This window comes from Echeneis naucrates, chromosome 11 (genome assembly GCF_900963305.1).
Source record: "Echeneis naucrates chromosome 11, fEcheNa1.1, whole genome shotgun sequence".
NCBI lineage: Eukaryota > Metazoa > Chordata > Actinopteri > Carangiformes > Echeneidae > Echeneis > Echeneis naucrates.
In genome coordinates, this window is record NC_042521.1 from 17,825,111 (window position 1) to 17,840,885 (window position 15,775).

General features: G+C 43.3%; 1 protein-coding gene across 1 annotated transcript in view; it reads right to left on the reverse strand.

Annotated features, from left to right (window-relative positions):
• Window positions 1-628: 628 nt before the first annotated feature.
• foxo6b (forkhead box O6 b) overlaps window positions 629-15,775 on the reverse strand; it is a 46,223-nt gene continuing 31,076 nt past the window's right edge. The window contains exon 2 of the mRNA XM_029514429.1: window positions 629-2,528. Coding sequence (XP_029370289.1) covers window positions 810-2,528 — 1,719 coding nt within the window. The 3' untranslated portion in view covers window positions 629-809. The remainder of the gene's footprint in view (window positions 2,529-15,775) is intronic.

Below are 15,775 nucleotides of genomic sequence, written 5' to 3' on the forward strand. Positions count from 1 at the left end.
TGGCATTACTTTGGAGATTAAAGAAGGGACGTTGCATTTCAATGGAGTGGTGCTGATGGTCGCCTGATGGATGACTGTCCCTCCTGCACAGAAACAAATAGGAAACATCACTGTCCACCAGGGAGAGCAGTTGGTCTGACCCTGGAATTCCCTTCCTCTCCTTACCTCCATCCCTTCACATTTTATTCCCTTGTCTTCTAAATGCTGTCGTCTTTTGCCTTCATCCTTAAACTTCAAAGCTTCCCCAGCATTTTAACCCCCCCAATCTGAGAGCACCTCTACACTGAAAGATATTTATGCAGCTGTTTGATCATGTTCCCAAGTCAAAAACAACACCCCCTTTGTAGGAGGAGATAATACCGTAAAGTGGATTGCATACATTAAACTTAAGCCAACACACAACATGACTTTGGCTGGTCTTTGTGTTACTGCATCTGTGTGAAAGGATGGATGTAAAGTGCTTGAGGGCTTAGAACAGGTAGGACAAGACTGGGAGGAATGGTTAAAAAAAAAAAAAAAAAACAGCAGAAAAAAATTAAGGACATGAACAAGGGGGTCTAGCAGTAGGCTCATAGGGGGCAGGTTCAATATGGAGACAGAAGTCTCTATAAACAAGGAGGGAAAGGGGCAAGAGTAGGATGTGTGGTCGCGGGGAGTCCCAATGGAAACAAATTGACAATACATATTTTGCTCTACAGTCTCGGGGAAACAGAATCACAGTCAGTCAGTCCAAGGGTACAGCCCACCAGCAGCCTGGCCCATTGGGTGAGCTTTTCTGTCATGTGTTCATCCAAAACTAGGGCCTGGGTTCACCCTGGCACCCAGCTCTGGTTACTGTGTGCCGATGGAGGGCAAGCAAAAGCCCCTAAGCTCATTCCCATCCCCATGCCTACACCTTGCGACAGAGAGCCGTCAAAGTTGAAGTCCACGCTCTCTGTTTCCATGAAATCATTTAGGAGGATGGAGTCTACATCACAGTCCAGGCTATTCGGTATGTTCTCCATCTCGAGGGTTGCAGCCATTCTGTTGAGGGAGTTGTGCTGCTGCCCCTGGTAACCAGCATTCCCTGGCTGATGGTGGTTGTGGTAATAGCCATGCCAGGAGTCAGTCATGCCCTGATGATGTGCTCCTGGGTAAGGCTGGTGACGGGGGTGAGGTGCAGATGCCAGGCGACATGGGTCCTGGGGAACATCCATGACCCCAGCAGGGTTGGGTGGCAGGGATGGCGATGGTGGGAGGTGGGGACGGGGCCCATAGTGGTTAGAGGTTTTGAGGCTGTAGGGCTGCAGGATGTCAGTGCTAACCCGTGGTGAGAGGGCCTGTGGATGTGGCCCACTGTGCATAGGGTTGTGGGTGCTGTGGCTGTGCATGTGATTCTGGCTGGACCGAGGGTTGTGATCATGCGTGGGGTTTACTTTGTTACTGTGACTGTGCTCATGACTTGGACCGTAGTCGTGAGCAGGGTGGGACTTGTGGCTGTGGCTGTAGTCAAGGCTGGCTTGGTGTTTGTGACCCTGATTGTGGTTCTGATGGTGGGTTGCATTCTGGTCATGGACTGAGCCATGGCCATTGTGTACATTGGGATTGTGAGCATGCTCTTGGCTGTGATTGTGGCTATGATTGTGGCTGCGACTCTGATTGTGGCTGTGCTGGCTGTGAACACCATTGGTTCCCTGTGTTATCAGTGTGTGTGTTTCCCGTCCCTGGCCCAGCACTGTGTCTTTGTTGCAGTAAGAAGGACCTCCAGTAAGCAGACTCTGTAGGGCATTGTTCTCCGAGTAGCCCCTCATTGGGCGCTGGAAGCTGACTGGCTTGTTCTCCTGGATAGTCTCCATGGGAGTGTGGTGCCGGAGCATCCCCATAGAAGGCTGTCCATACATGGGCCCGCAGTAGGAGCCCTCTGCCTTGGGCCCAGGCACATAGGGATAACTGTTGCATTTTATTTGCGGTGGCTGGGGGTAGCCACTCTCATCTAGACTGATAGCCCCGGTCAGGTCAGTAAGCTGGGGCAATTCTACAGTGGGGCAGTGACCCCCAGTACCCAAGGCTGGGGAACGGGTGCTAGTGGGGCTCGGGTACAATCGAGGAGAGGCTGAACAAGACAGTCCACCTTCCTCTGGTTCATCAGCCTCTGCCTCAGCAAGGATCGGTGATAAGCACCCACTCAGGGTAGAGGCAGAGGAGGAGGTGCGGGAATGGAGATCCGTCCAGGTGTCATACTCCCCACCCCCCATTCCCACACCTCCTTTACCAGCTGGGCTGCCATGCTCAGGTGAGCCTTGTAATGCAGGTCCAGCCCCCTGACCTTGTCCCCGTCCAAGGCCAAGAGCCCCTGCTCTCTTCCGACTGATACGCCCCTTGGTCTTCAGGTAGCGAGTGCTGTTGTCTATTGAAGCGGCGCGTCGTCTTGGTCCCTTTCCCATCTTCCCACCCTCTGGGTTCAGCATCCACCAGGAGCTCTTCCCAGTCCCTTCATTTTGCACCCGTATGAAGCGACTGTGCAGGGACAGATTGTGTCTGATTGAATTCTGGAACAAGAAAGGAAATTGAGAAAGAGATGGTGGGAGAGAGAAGAGAGGGAGAGAAAAGAAAAAAGATAAACATTAACACCCAAGGGAACGTTTAGGGTTAAATAATCATTTCTTGAGAACACAAAGTCATTTCAAATTATGACCAAACTATATAGGCTGCACGGCAAGAGCAAAAAAAATATATATGGATAAAGAAAAAGAGGGAGATGGAGGGGAGAGCAAAGACGACAGGGAGTGTAAAGGACCAATCGATACCCCCCCGACCAACCTCTCTTCTCCACACGCGCTCACTGAGTCATAATATGGACATGGGTGCAGCCTCCCCATCAAACCATCACCAAGGTTACAGAAATGAATCACACAAGGCAACCCAATCACAGACAGCCTGTATCGATTGCAGGGCCTCCAAATATGAGAGCCTGAGATCCAGCCAGACACAGTGAGGGAGAGAGTGTTGGAGGATGGAGTGGGGCGGGTTTTGGCAGAAGACCTGGAAAAGCACCAGAATGTAAAAAAAAGAGGCACTCATACACACGCCTGGAATAAGATAGAGGGAAAGGAGCAAACAGGGGGGAGACCTGCTTTTTTAACCTCTTTTAAAACCAAAGCGCATATGGTTATGTCGAAGGCATCACGTCAGTGGCTTAAGAAGGGGGGACCAGTGTGGCAATTGTGGGCGAGCATATCGTAAAGGAGGAACAGGGGGGTTAAATCTCTCCAGACCCCTGTTTAAGTGTGTGAGTGACAGCTGTATAGTTAATCCAAGGCTCTGCAGCAGCATTTGAAGCCAGTGCCAACCTGGAGCAACTTGATGAGATCTAAGCCTGCCTAAAGGAGAGCTTAGCAGGAATACACATCATCTCAGCTAGCCAAGTTAGTTTAAGTACAGCATGTTCATCCAAATCTTTCCTGTTTGTGTCATTATTCACACTCTCTCCAGCTTTCCTCCCTTTCCGCTTTTTGTTGTTGTTGTTGTTGCCGTCTCTTGCGTCTTTAGCTTTCTCTCTTTTGCGTTTTTGCTTTTTTTTTTTTTTCCTTTTGGGAGAAATGAACACCCCTACCCCTTCATCCCCACCTTCTACCCCATGCACAAAATCACTCACTTTTCTTTTTCCTCTCTTGAGATATCTATCTATTTCTGCCTTGTTTATTACCTGCACACAGCTCACAATCTCTGTCTCCTGATATCTTGGCCCATTCTCTATCTTCATTCACTCCCCGCCTCCTGTCCAATTTTCCTGCACCCAGCCCCATTCATCTCCCTCCCCGAGTCCCAGCGTCTCTTGATCACGACATTGCTCATTCTCGCCCTCTCTCCACATCCATACACTCATCACCTTACACCAATCCCCTCCCCCCCTCCCCCTTGTCATTCATTCACACTGAGAGAAGAGCAACTATCAGGAGAAAATAAAGCTGGCAAGAAATGCAAAGAGTGGGGGGAGGTCCTCACTTTTCAACCTTAAACATAATCCATACCGTCTGCATATGTGGCACCATTACTCTGGCAGCATGCTGGGCTGTATGCCTGTGAAGTGGACAGCCAAAGCAAAAGAAGTAACAGCTCTTTGTTGTTGCAGCTTTATATGAAAAGCACAGCACCCACAACAGCAGGTAATAGGTTTCTAGCAAAATGTTTACAGGGGAAATTCAGCTTTAAGTGGGTTTCAGATCAGTCATGTATCTTACTACTATATTCATTCATGACTCCGTCATACACACATGCGTACACCCACCCACACACACACACACCCACACACACACACACACACACACACACACACACACAGACACACACATACAGATCCCCTCAGCATGTCTCCTAACAGGTAATTTCATCCCAACCTCCATTCAAATCATGCTGCTTTGGCAAGACTGTCTGTACAGACGTTGAGATTGGATAGGCGAAATGTTTTCTTTTTTTTTTTCTCTGCTTCTCAGAGGGGTCCTCTCCAAAAAAAACAAAAAAAAAAAACAAAACTGGTCTGCAAAATTGCACATGCTCAACGTTTGGCAAAGAAATAGACCAACTTCACTTCTCAGCTGCGGTGCACCAAAGAGCCCAGACTTAATCAAAGCCAAATTGAATGATGACGCTGTGTGAAACAGGCCACCAGTGGAGGTGACCTGCATCAGGTGATCTGAGAGCGGCACCCTGACAGGTGCCTCCTCAATGTGACAGCTCTGGCAGGGCGTAGCCATGGCAACAGAGTAAACCAAATGAGGGAGAAATGAAGAGAGTAGAGGTGATGGTAGGGAAGAGATGGGAGTGGGTGGGTTGGCGGAGGGGGAGAGAGGAAGAAGATGGGGGGGTGGGGAGGGGGGTTGATGCTGTTTGATGATGCAGGCAACTCCAAACAGGCTTTTATCTGAGTCTGTCAGATTCCTGTTTCGAATCCACCAGGGAGGCTCAATCACCAGCAGTCCCAATGCCTCACTACCTATACCAAGCTGTGATTAGCAGTTGTGTGTGTGTGCATGTATGTGTGTGTGTTTGAGTTGGTGGGTCTTTGTGTGTGTGAATAGAAGGAGGGCTCCTGTACAACTACCAGAGCAGCAATTATAGCACTGGTTCTCCCCTTTGCCTGCTCATACATTCTAAAGTTCTATAATGTAGCATCAACATACATTGTCTTCTGAATCCAATTAGATTAAATTACTCTTTAAATGCTACAATTTATGTATTTATACTAAAATTGCTCATAGTAAAAATTGAGCACTGGTATTCAGCAGCAAATTTTATGCCTATGTAAGATTTCTAATTGTCCACCCCCTTAACTGAACAGAGTGCAATACAGCTCCAGTGAATCATCAACACATGACAAGACATCTGACGCTATGAAAGCGCTCTGGAGTCTTTTAAAGGTCCCAGTATTTTACATTTTGATTTTGTTTTATATGAAGTGATATAGGCGGCATCTCAACGGCACACTAGATATCAGGTCCATTAGGGGGCATGGCTAAGGGTGAAGACTGCTTTGTTGTTGCATCACAAAGTTCCAGAAATCCTGACAGTTGGTTCGACTATGAGCATTGATCATTTTATTGTATTAATATAGAACCTAAACCTGCTTCAATCAGAAACCACATGGAAAACATCCATTGTACAACATGGTACCTTTTAGCTTCAAATACTGCCAGTTCATAACAACTGAGCTCAAAAATCACAACTGTTTTTACAACACAAAATTTTTACTACTTTGTGTTAGTATTGTCCTAGTGTTGAGGTTCTATGTATATATATATATATGTATATAATACTAAATATAAAAACTAATAGTCTAATGGCTTTGCTGAACGTGTTTCAAAGATTTATTGGTTCAACATTCATGGTATCGTGATAATTATGATTATTTTTAATGTTTCAAAAAAATGAGGTTGTTCTTGCAATGAAAACAACAGCATCGCTTGGTTCATTGAATGTCCAAAAATGGCCAATGAAATCAAGTGCTTAAATAGATTAACCAAATATCGTAGCACAGACATGGCTGTTTGATTTTCTTTTTTTCTATGGAAGCTCAAAGTCAGTTTCTTAACCAGGATAATAGTTGCTTCCCAACCTTAACCAAGTAGCTATTGTTTTGACCATGATTTAAAAAAAAAAAAAAAAAAAAAAAAAAAAAAAAACTACAGGAAGCAGTCATTTCAACCAAAACCTCAATCTTTCCCGCACATAATTTAATCATAGCAGTTTCAAATTCGATACTTTTGCAACCACTGATTTGCAGAAGTTTTGAACAAAACATAATGTTCTGCCAGTTGGCCCAAAAAAAACCATGTAAATACTGTATATATCCATGGAGAGTAAACCTTTCAGTAAACAAGAGGCCATGGCTGCAACTAAAGAAACAATTCTGGTAAATATATATTATAGCCTCCTGAGACTCAGGAAAGAAAAAGTGTTTTCATTTTGACTTTTGGGGGATAAATTAAGTGTAGGGGCGGTAAAGAACAGAAAAATATTTTTAAACTTAACTTTATTAAAATGTTATAACTTTATAACTAATTGTATAACTCCAGTTTTATACTGCAGTGGACAATAGGACAGCATTGATGTCAAAAATAAAACGTTCAAACACGCAGAGAGGAATCAAGCAAAAATTAATGTCCACTACAGAGGACAAAAATGAATTCCCGGGTCTCAAGAGGATAGGGAAAGGGACAGATGCAGTGGAACTTCGACCTACAAACTGGATATAAAAATGGACAGAGACTCAGGGGTTGGAAAGTGAGGCCTTAAACCTGCCTATCTAATGATTATCAGGGGAAGACTCCACTGATCGTAAAAAAAAAAAAAAAAAAAAAAAACAAGTATTGAACTTTACAGGAAAATGTTGCTGCTTCTCACTTGATTTATTAGCTCAGTAAATATTTCACTCAGGAGTTTATGGTCTCAGTTTGTAGTTTTAAGTCTTTAATACAACATCATGTTCATTTTTTTAATGATGGTCCCATTTAGAGGAAAATATAACCATAAAACAGGAGATCGATTAAGCCATGGCTACTGCATGATTGGCAGATTATACCACTCAATCCGGGCAGAGAGTTGAGCAGGTCAGATCCCTAGTCAACCCTAGTCCCTCTTTTCTCCTCCAAATTTATTTACTTATTTCTCATTTTAAAACAGCAGCTTCCAAACTGATGGGTGACATCATGGTAGGTTTACAGTGCAATGATTAGGACAAAAACACAGCAAGACAACAAAAAGGAAAAATCAAGTAACCCAATAAATCAAAGTGATTGTGTTGCAGGACTGGCCTTTCACAAGCAATAGGAAGGAGGAGAGTTACTATAGCAATCAAAGGCCATATAGCAGGAGATGTCACTGATTGCTACACTGTCACAGTGGAGGCGCTGATCAGAGAAATCCTCCAGCATAGTATTTGTCTGGGACAAAACCTGCTGCCTCGTAGCCCTCCAAGGCACATATGTGCCCATCCCTGCCTCAGTGTATATCTTAACTTGTCAGAAAGACTGATTCTGAAGTGGAGGATTCTGTTCACTCTGTGCTCAGCCTTTGCCTTTCTGAGACTGCGGGAAGAGATGGACTGTTGCAGGGAAAACACTGACTGAATCTGGCCTCACATCCACACCGCTCCTCTACAGGGAGGTCACAGCCCACTGTGCATTCCACTACTGTATATTATATCTAACTACTGACTAAGTTTGATCTTGACACACTGCTGCTTTTACTGAGTCAGGTGATAGACCAGTGGTTTATCTAATGACCCATGAACACACAGACCTGTCGACAGAGTTGTAACCCTCTTACATTTATCAAATTGCCTGGCAGAAATGCATTTATGGAAGATTTTAAACGCTGTTTTTGTTCATGATTGATCATGAATACAGCAGGAGCTCTAGAATCTCATCAGAAAAAGGCAAACAGGACTCCTCCAAGCTTTGACAGTGAACTCTCTGAAGTACAAATGCTTTATCAGTGCAAACCACAATTCTGTGTGAATTTTTGAAAGAAAGAGACACTTAGAGATGGACAAAAGTCTGAACACTCAAAGTGTTCTCTTTTTATTCTTACCCTGTCTGTCATTTCCACCCTGGCTGCACTGTGATTTATTCTAACTGCCATAAACCACTGCTCATTAGTGTGTAGTACTTTTTTATCGGTGCAGTTTATTTTCTGTCAAAGGCCTGACTCTCTTTCCTGTCTCCTGTTGCTCAAAAAGCATGAAAAGTTAACCACACATGACAAACATGAAGTCTGTTTGAAACTGATGTAGCTATTATGTGAAACAGCATTAAAGGTCCCATATTTTACACTTTCTTATGTTTCATCTGAAGTGTTGGTATTCATAAGACGATCTACTTGTGGTTTTCAGAACAAAGAGCCATCTCAGTGTGGTTTTACATTTCCTGTGCCAGGCTTCTTTGTGCTGTTTCAGTCACAATAGGTAAGTCAGCATCTGATTCTGATTATCTGACTGTTTTTGAAACAATTAAATAATAATGAAACCGATTTGAGCTAAATGACCAGAGAGGCAGCCAGTAGGGTGGCACACTGGTTAGTGCTGTCGCCTCACAGCAAGAAGGTTGTGGGCCTGTGGCCTTTCTGTGCAGAGTTTGCATGTTCTCCCTGTGCTTCCATGGGTTTCCCACTGTCCAAAGACATGCATGTCTAGCTTGATTGGTGACTCTTACTGCTCATAGGTCTGAGTGTGAGTATGACTGAATGTTGAATGTGTTGGCCCTGTGATGGACTGGCAACCTGTCCAGGGTGTAGCCCGCCCTCACCCTGTGTGAGCTGGGATTGGGTCCAGCATCCCCAACAACCCAGAAACAGATAAGCAGTAGAAGATGAGGGAATGAGCAGCCAAATCTAACAAGGTTGGACGGTGAGCCCAAGTGAGCTTGGCTAAGGGAGGTGGCTGTTCTGTTATGACATCACAATGTTTCAGAAGTCCTAACAGCTGGTTTAAACAATCAGTTTTATGAATGCAGGCTGTGGACTGAAACCAGAGAAGATTTTAGTTCCATATAAACAGCGTGAAAGTAACAAAGAAGACAAAGACATCTACAGTACAGGCCAAAGGTTTGGACACACTTTCCTAATGTAATGGAAGTCTCTGAGGCTTGCAATATAGATTAATATTTATTTTTGATTTTTCTTTGTTGAATTTTTCATTGATGTAAATTCTCAGCGCATGTAATCATAAGTGTGTCATCAGTCAATGGATACTGGTGTAAAATATTAAGCATGAATCAAGGTAAGATGTTTGCTTAAAAAAACTTCTCTCTCCTGTCACATTCAATGACTCTTAAATCTGAATACAGCATCATCCCTGGTGAAACTGAGGTTTTCGGTGATTAAAAAAAAAAAAAAACAACAATCAACATAATTTTCCTCAAGAGGAAAATGAGCCCTGTCATGCAAAAAAAAAAAAAAAAACTGTAAGAATTGCCAGACATTGAATAAGACTGATGTGCCAAGCTGCCATCAGCCATAACAGGTGTATATATTGTTTATCATTACCGTACATTGTCAGTCTACTCTTAATGGCTTGGTTCTCTGCTGATATTCTACCGAGGAGGTGCTGCAGTCCCTGCCTCACTCCCTGTAACATTTTCTATGTTTCTATGTATGCTGCTTTCAATTAGAGAGATGCAGGGGGCAGCGGAGGAGGAATGGGAGCAGTTTTTTTGAACACATCCAAACCTCTGGACTCCGGGATACACATTGAACAAAAATCAGTTTGTCGCACTTGTTCCTCCATCTGATTATGTTTTCAAATTAACTTAGCTCTTTCATGTAGATGGGTCATGACTCATTGTTCATTATCATAAAATGTCTGTTTCATTAAAGCATCTGAGCAACGTTAAAGGTGGACATGTGTTTGATTCAACCTACACCGTCATCTATTATTTCTCTTCATAAATTTGTCCAACTGGCTTTGGAGATTAAAAAAGAATGCTTACAAAAAAAAAGCAAAGATAGCTTGACTTGTGCTCCAAAAACAATGCATTTCCCCATGACACAGCTCAAAAGTGTTTTCCATTAGACACCAACAACATTGTGAGTATAATGTTTCAGACTTTGGAAAGCTCTTTCCGCAGATATTCGGTAGTGAAATGCCATGTGTGAAAGCAATGAAGGCCCTTTTAACCAACTGCAACATGAACATAGTGAGGATTACAAGGTAACAGGAACGTCTGTAGAATCTAATTTAGATTAATACTGGAACCCAACAACAAACACATCCTCTGTTTCAGTGTTGAAACTCAGGCAAAGAAAGGCTGATTGGCCTTATGTGATTGCAAGTTACATTAAATGAGTTTCTTTTGTTTTGTAGCAACATTTATGCTGAGAGTCTGTCTCCAAACAGCTTTTTAAATTATGAGAGAATGTGTGCTCTCTTCAGCAGGATGCCATGTATCCACAGCGTCCATTTCAGAACAGCAATAACAGGGCAATGGCTAATTTTCTTGATTATTATTATTTTCAACCCCCTTGTCCCTTTTTTATTCTGGGTTAGCTAGCTAACACTAATTACATCCATTGGAAATTATCCAGTTTGTGTTGCATAGCAACAAGAATGATGTAACCCATTTCACCCTTTTCCCTCTTGCTGCATCTCTGTTTCTAGCTGTTCTCAACAGAGCTTTTGTGTCTGAGTACAGAAAAGGCTCCATATTAATTCCACAGAAGAGCTAATATCAAAATTTATTTGGACCTCATTGAAGCACAGAGGAAGAAACAGAGTCCGGCCTCTTTCACGCCTTTCTTTCAGGCTGTTAAAGACGTGGCAAAAAAATCAGATCTGCTACTTTCAAGACTTTGCTTTATGTACACACACATTTAAACAAATGCCATCATACATTTTTCACAACTTGACATGTTCCCGTCACTGTGCACGCACACAGACTCACACACATACACCCCCACCCAAACTGGCAATCATACTTAATCCCTCTCCAGCCTGAGTAATCCCCGACAATCCAAGGCTAATCCTGGTTAATTCTGGGCACTCCTCAGCTGGGTTTCACCCTGAAACCACAGAGACAGGGTGGGGATTGGCACAGGGACTGAGGGTGGGCGCAGTGTTGATAGACATAATTGGTCGGGCAGTTATTGGAAGTCAAGAAAAACAAGCACAGGTTTTCAGGGGCCCTTAAAAAATAAATCTGGATTGACCCCATCTAACGTCACATCACCAAGCCTCACTGTTGTTGTGGTAGAAAACATGTTTTTCACCAGAGTGTGTGTGTTTGCAGTCCACACCAATACATGGCTGTGTTACTTTATCTCTCTGCTGTGAGGACCTGAGCTGGGAAATAGATTAATCTTTTTTTTTTTTTCCTATTTCTTTTTTTTTTATGAAACATAAAGGAAAATGAATAGCTGGAATAAAAACACAAGTGGGATATAAAGTTTGAGCCATTCCTCTGCTGTGAAGGGCTTCTGAGAAGTCATTAGCCTCTATTCAATCAGCTCTACCTACTGAAGCTCCTAGCTCAATTCTTCTTAGCGGATATTGATCCTGATTCCAAAATGAAGCACTTAAGACGCCTTGATCAAGCTGCTGCTTAATCTAGCGTTAAGGAGATTGAGACCTTTTCACCTCATGTCTCAGCCTTATTACTTTGGGGTACAGTGACAGTCAGAGCACACTTCACTATCATAGCCTCAGATTGGGTTTTATAGTCTGGTTAAGCCCCTTTGGCGCAGAGCAGGCAGCAGGAATACTTTTACTCTCTGCTATTTCGGAAAAGCCGTCAATATACACAAAGCCATGAGTGTTAATGAAGTAATATGTCACTGACAGGAGTTGGATGGGAATGCTTTGTTAAAGAAACAAGGAGGACTCCGGTGTTTGTTCTCGGCTCAGTGTCTATTCAGTGGAGTTTGCACATGGAAACTGCAGGATATGTGTGTTTGAACTGTTGGTATACTCATGAGAGCGTGAAAGCAGGAGCAAAAAGGAAACTGATTTACCTTCTGCTGCAGCTCTGTCAGCTGTGAGATGGGAAACAGGTTGCAGAGGAGTTCTGTTCATGGACATTTTTTATAGGCTGCCTTTACCTCTCTATCCTCACAGGAGAAAAGCCTCTTGGAAGGGATTCTTTAGAGGATTCAGTAGAACATCATGTAGTGGATTTTATAGTGCTTTCTGCTTCATATTTTAAGGAGCCCACCTCTAATTTATGACACATTGCACAGCACATTCGAGAGGAGAGCTGTGTTTTAAATTCCGTGCAGCACTCCATTAGATGTGGTCCGGCACAATCCCGCCGAGTGTTGTGGGGATTGTTCATTGTTCTACGCCGCCTTGTTGAGAGGTGGTGGGACTAGGCAAAGCTGTTTTCTCCCCTTGCTCAACCATTATTTATTAATCCATTTCACACAGCCAGGAGTCATTATGCACGGTCCTGTCAATGGGTATCTCTCGATGCTGCACATTTATTTGATAATAAGCAGGAGTGGGGGAGAAGATAAAAGAGCTGACTGCGTTCATTGTGGAGCATTTTCTGCAGGCGAGGAGACTTAACTGAGAGCAGCCAGGTTCTGTGTGGGAATGGGTCTCGTCTACTAAGCCTGTCTGGAGGCAATCGATGGAAATTAGTCAACGCTAAAGATTCACTTCCTGTGACTGATGTCACGGGCAACGCTTGTCTCTTTGAAGGGAAATAAAGAAGTGGGAGGCTGAGGGATTAATGGGGTTGGAGAAGGTGTGAGCATGCAGAGTTTGGGTGGGAGCTAAACTAGAGGAAAAAAAAATGCTTCTCTTTTTGTGGCCAGCAGGGCAATAAAAGTTCCACAGGAATACACTGTTGCCAGATACATTGAAGGGACACAATAAAGCAGTTATACAACAGCGTGGACCAAGATGTACACTTGCCCTGCAAAAACTTCAAAATGATTTAATAGACCCAATATTAAAAAAATATATACAATACATGTATATACATTTGTTCCATATATAATGTTTTTAAACAGAAATAGCTCTTCTACCACAATACAGAGTGGCAAATTAAGAGATTCTATATAGATATTTTATGATTTAAATGATATTTAAAAAGAAGACTGAAATCTATAATTCAGTCACTTAGTAGGTTAAAACAGAGAAACCGTTTAACCACACAAAAGAAAGTGAAGTATTTTTAAAATGGTGTTCCTTTGAGTCATGACCACTAACCTCAAATCTCTCCTTTCCCTGTGTGAAGGAAGAATAACAGTGTTTGTCGTACCAGGAGCAGGCAGTAGCTGTGATAGTATGGTCAGAGTTGGTGTCTCCAGCAGTTGTTCTACGACCACCTTCGAAAAGGTGCACCAGTTAGTTTCTCCTTAAAGTACAGCTGAGGGAGTAGAGCCAGCCCTCAGGCGACAGAAGGCCTTTCACTCCCCTTTACTCCCTGTGGAGCTCCGCAAGCTCTGGGGGGGGTTAGAAACAATGAAGACAGGGAGGGTAAACACGAGTAGAGGGAGGCAGGAGAGCAGCCATAATCTGGGGCTAACCTGAGAAAGGTAGAGGAGGAGAAGGGGCTTGGGGAGCCAAGGGCGGACAGCAAGTCCAATCCCCAGCGGAGAGGCCTCTAATTGGAGCTGCCAGCCTGCCGAGGCAGCTTCTATCTCTGCGGATGGACATAAGGAGCGAGTGAAGGCGGAGAGTCCAGGGCCAGGAGGAGAGGGCAGATAAAAATAGAGCCGGCAGATTAACGAGCATCTGAAAGCAGGGCAGGGGATCGGAAAATCCTCCCTGCGTGCCAGAGATGCCCGATCCTCAGGCCACAGTCAGCTCAGTAAAAACTGATGGACCAAGAGTGGACATGAGTAGCGCTTCCTTCCTGTTGGCTTCACATCACAATCACCAGGGGTAGCAATGGTGGTGGTGGTGGGGTTGGGGGGAGTTACACTGCTATGTCCTGCTCAAGGACTCACTTAAATTTTAATGATGTGTTGGAGCAGTCAATCTCCTGGTTAAAAGTACAGTAAAGTTGCTATTATGCTTCTTTTTGTCTTTTTTTTGCCCCCAAAAAATGACCCTCAGTTCTGTCAAACGCAACTGTGCAGTGAGTTCTTTATTCTGCAATGTGTTTTAAGAAAGGTTAAGAATTAAACATTTTAGTCTTTTGTTCTCACACAGCATTGTATTAGCTTTTGTTATCAACTGAGCATGCAAAGAAAAGTAGACTCGCTATTTCAGCGCTTAGAAGGCAGGAATGCTTTCAGTGTTTTGTTTTAGCCATTTTGGTTACGTACTTCACAGGCTTTCAACCCGCCCTGTCATGTTCATTTGTTAGTTTCTAATCATAAAAATCATTAAGAAGAAAGATTGTAAGGGAAAACTCTCAATAACTTTTTGCTTGATTTTAATGCTGTCTTCAGCATCATAAAGCTACTTTGATGCAGCTCTTTTCTGATGCTTAAGAAAACGGTTGCCAACAAACTTTAAAAATGTAGCACATATCAAAAAAGAAAAAGAAATCCTCTCAGTTTCAAGAGTCAGCAACAACAGTAAACGCAATGTGTCACCTCCACCTTTGACTCACACTCATAAAACGAGTCACCTCCATGGTTCCTTCCCCTGGGAATTTTCACGTGCCAGGTGGAGCCTTGTGACACCTATGGGAGCCAAAAGAGAAGCTGAGAAATAGGCTGATCACACCTGCCATTGGGTCTCAGGGGATCACCACCCACCTCACTCAGCTGTCACATCCATCCACACATTGATGCCACACGACACCTCCAACAAATGCACTGATCCACAGTCAAAAGCTGATACGCTGGCGGAAACATGGGCTTAGACGTGCTGACTGGCACATTAAAGAAAAAGCTAGAAAGGCTTGACTTGAGAAACGAGAGACAAGGACACACTCAAAATACTGCCAAACAGCAATAATAACAACTTTTTCTCATGTTCAGATAACTCAAATAAGTTCAACCTTTGCCATAACTTGAAAGCATTTCCTGCAGCCTTGAATGAATAATAGACTCCTGAAAAAGAGGTGGCCAACTTTTCCTCAAATGTCTGTACCTCAGTTATAGCTTCGTTCATCCAAAGAAGCACTGACAAACCACTTAATAATGACCATGGGTATTCAGTTTTTATTGAATATTCATTACAATTTGAGGAAAGGCAGGTATTGTTGAATATTCAGAACTTAATCACCTTTGCTCTCAAACTGCTGCTTAATTAAAGTATCACACTCCCACCTTGAATTTACTACCTAGCAGGGAATATGAATACCAGTTAATTCTCTTTCACGTTGTTCCTTCAATGTGACACGTTAGAAGATTTCTGCTGGAAAGAAGGGGACTGTATTTTGTTTTTCTCTGACCAACACTTATACAATGCATCCCATTCAAGCCATTTGCAACACACGCAGAATCTAAGGTGCTGTAGCTATAGCAGTAGCTTCATCCAAAACCCAAAACTGATGTGTATTAGTGGAGGAGAGACTGTTTGGACATTGGACATTGTTCAAGTGGTTCTCAAACAATGCCCACCGTGAAATCACTTACTTAGTTTTCATATTTTTTATCCTGCTGTAAGAAATCAATTTCTTAACCACTGAGCTGTCATACTCTAACACATAAGTGAACCTGGTGTACTATGCACCAGATCAGCTGTTTGAGTCTACGTTAATGCACTTTTGTGAACGGATACAGTACAGTACAGGTCAGAAAATGTAGTTCCAAAAGAATGGTGTCTTTGACTGCAATATAAAGCAGTAAAGATATTAACAACAAGCCAAACACTTTGACTGTTATTGATTTTTTTTGTTGTTGT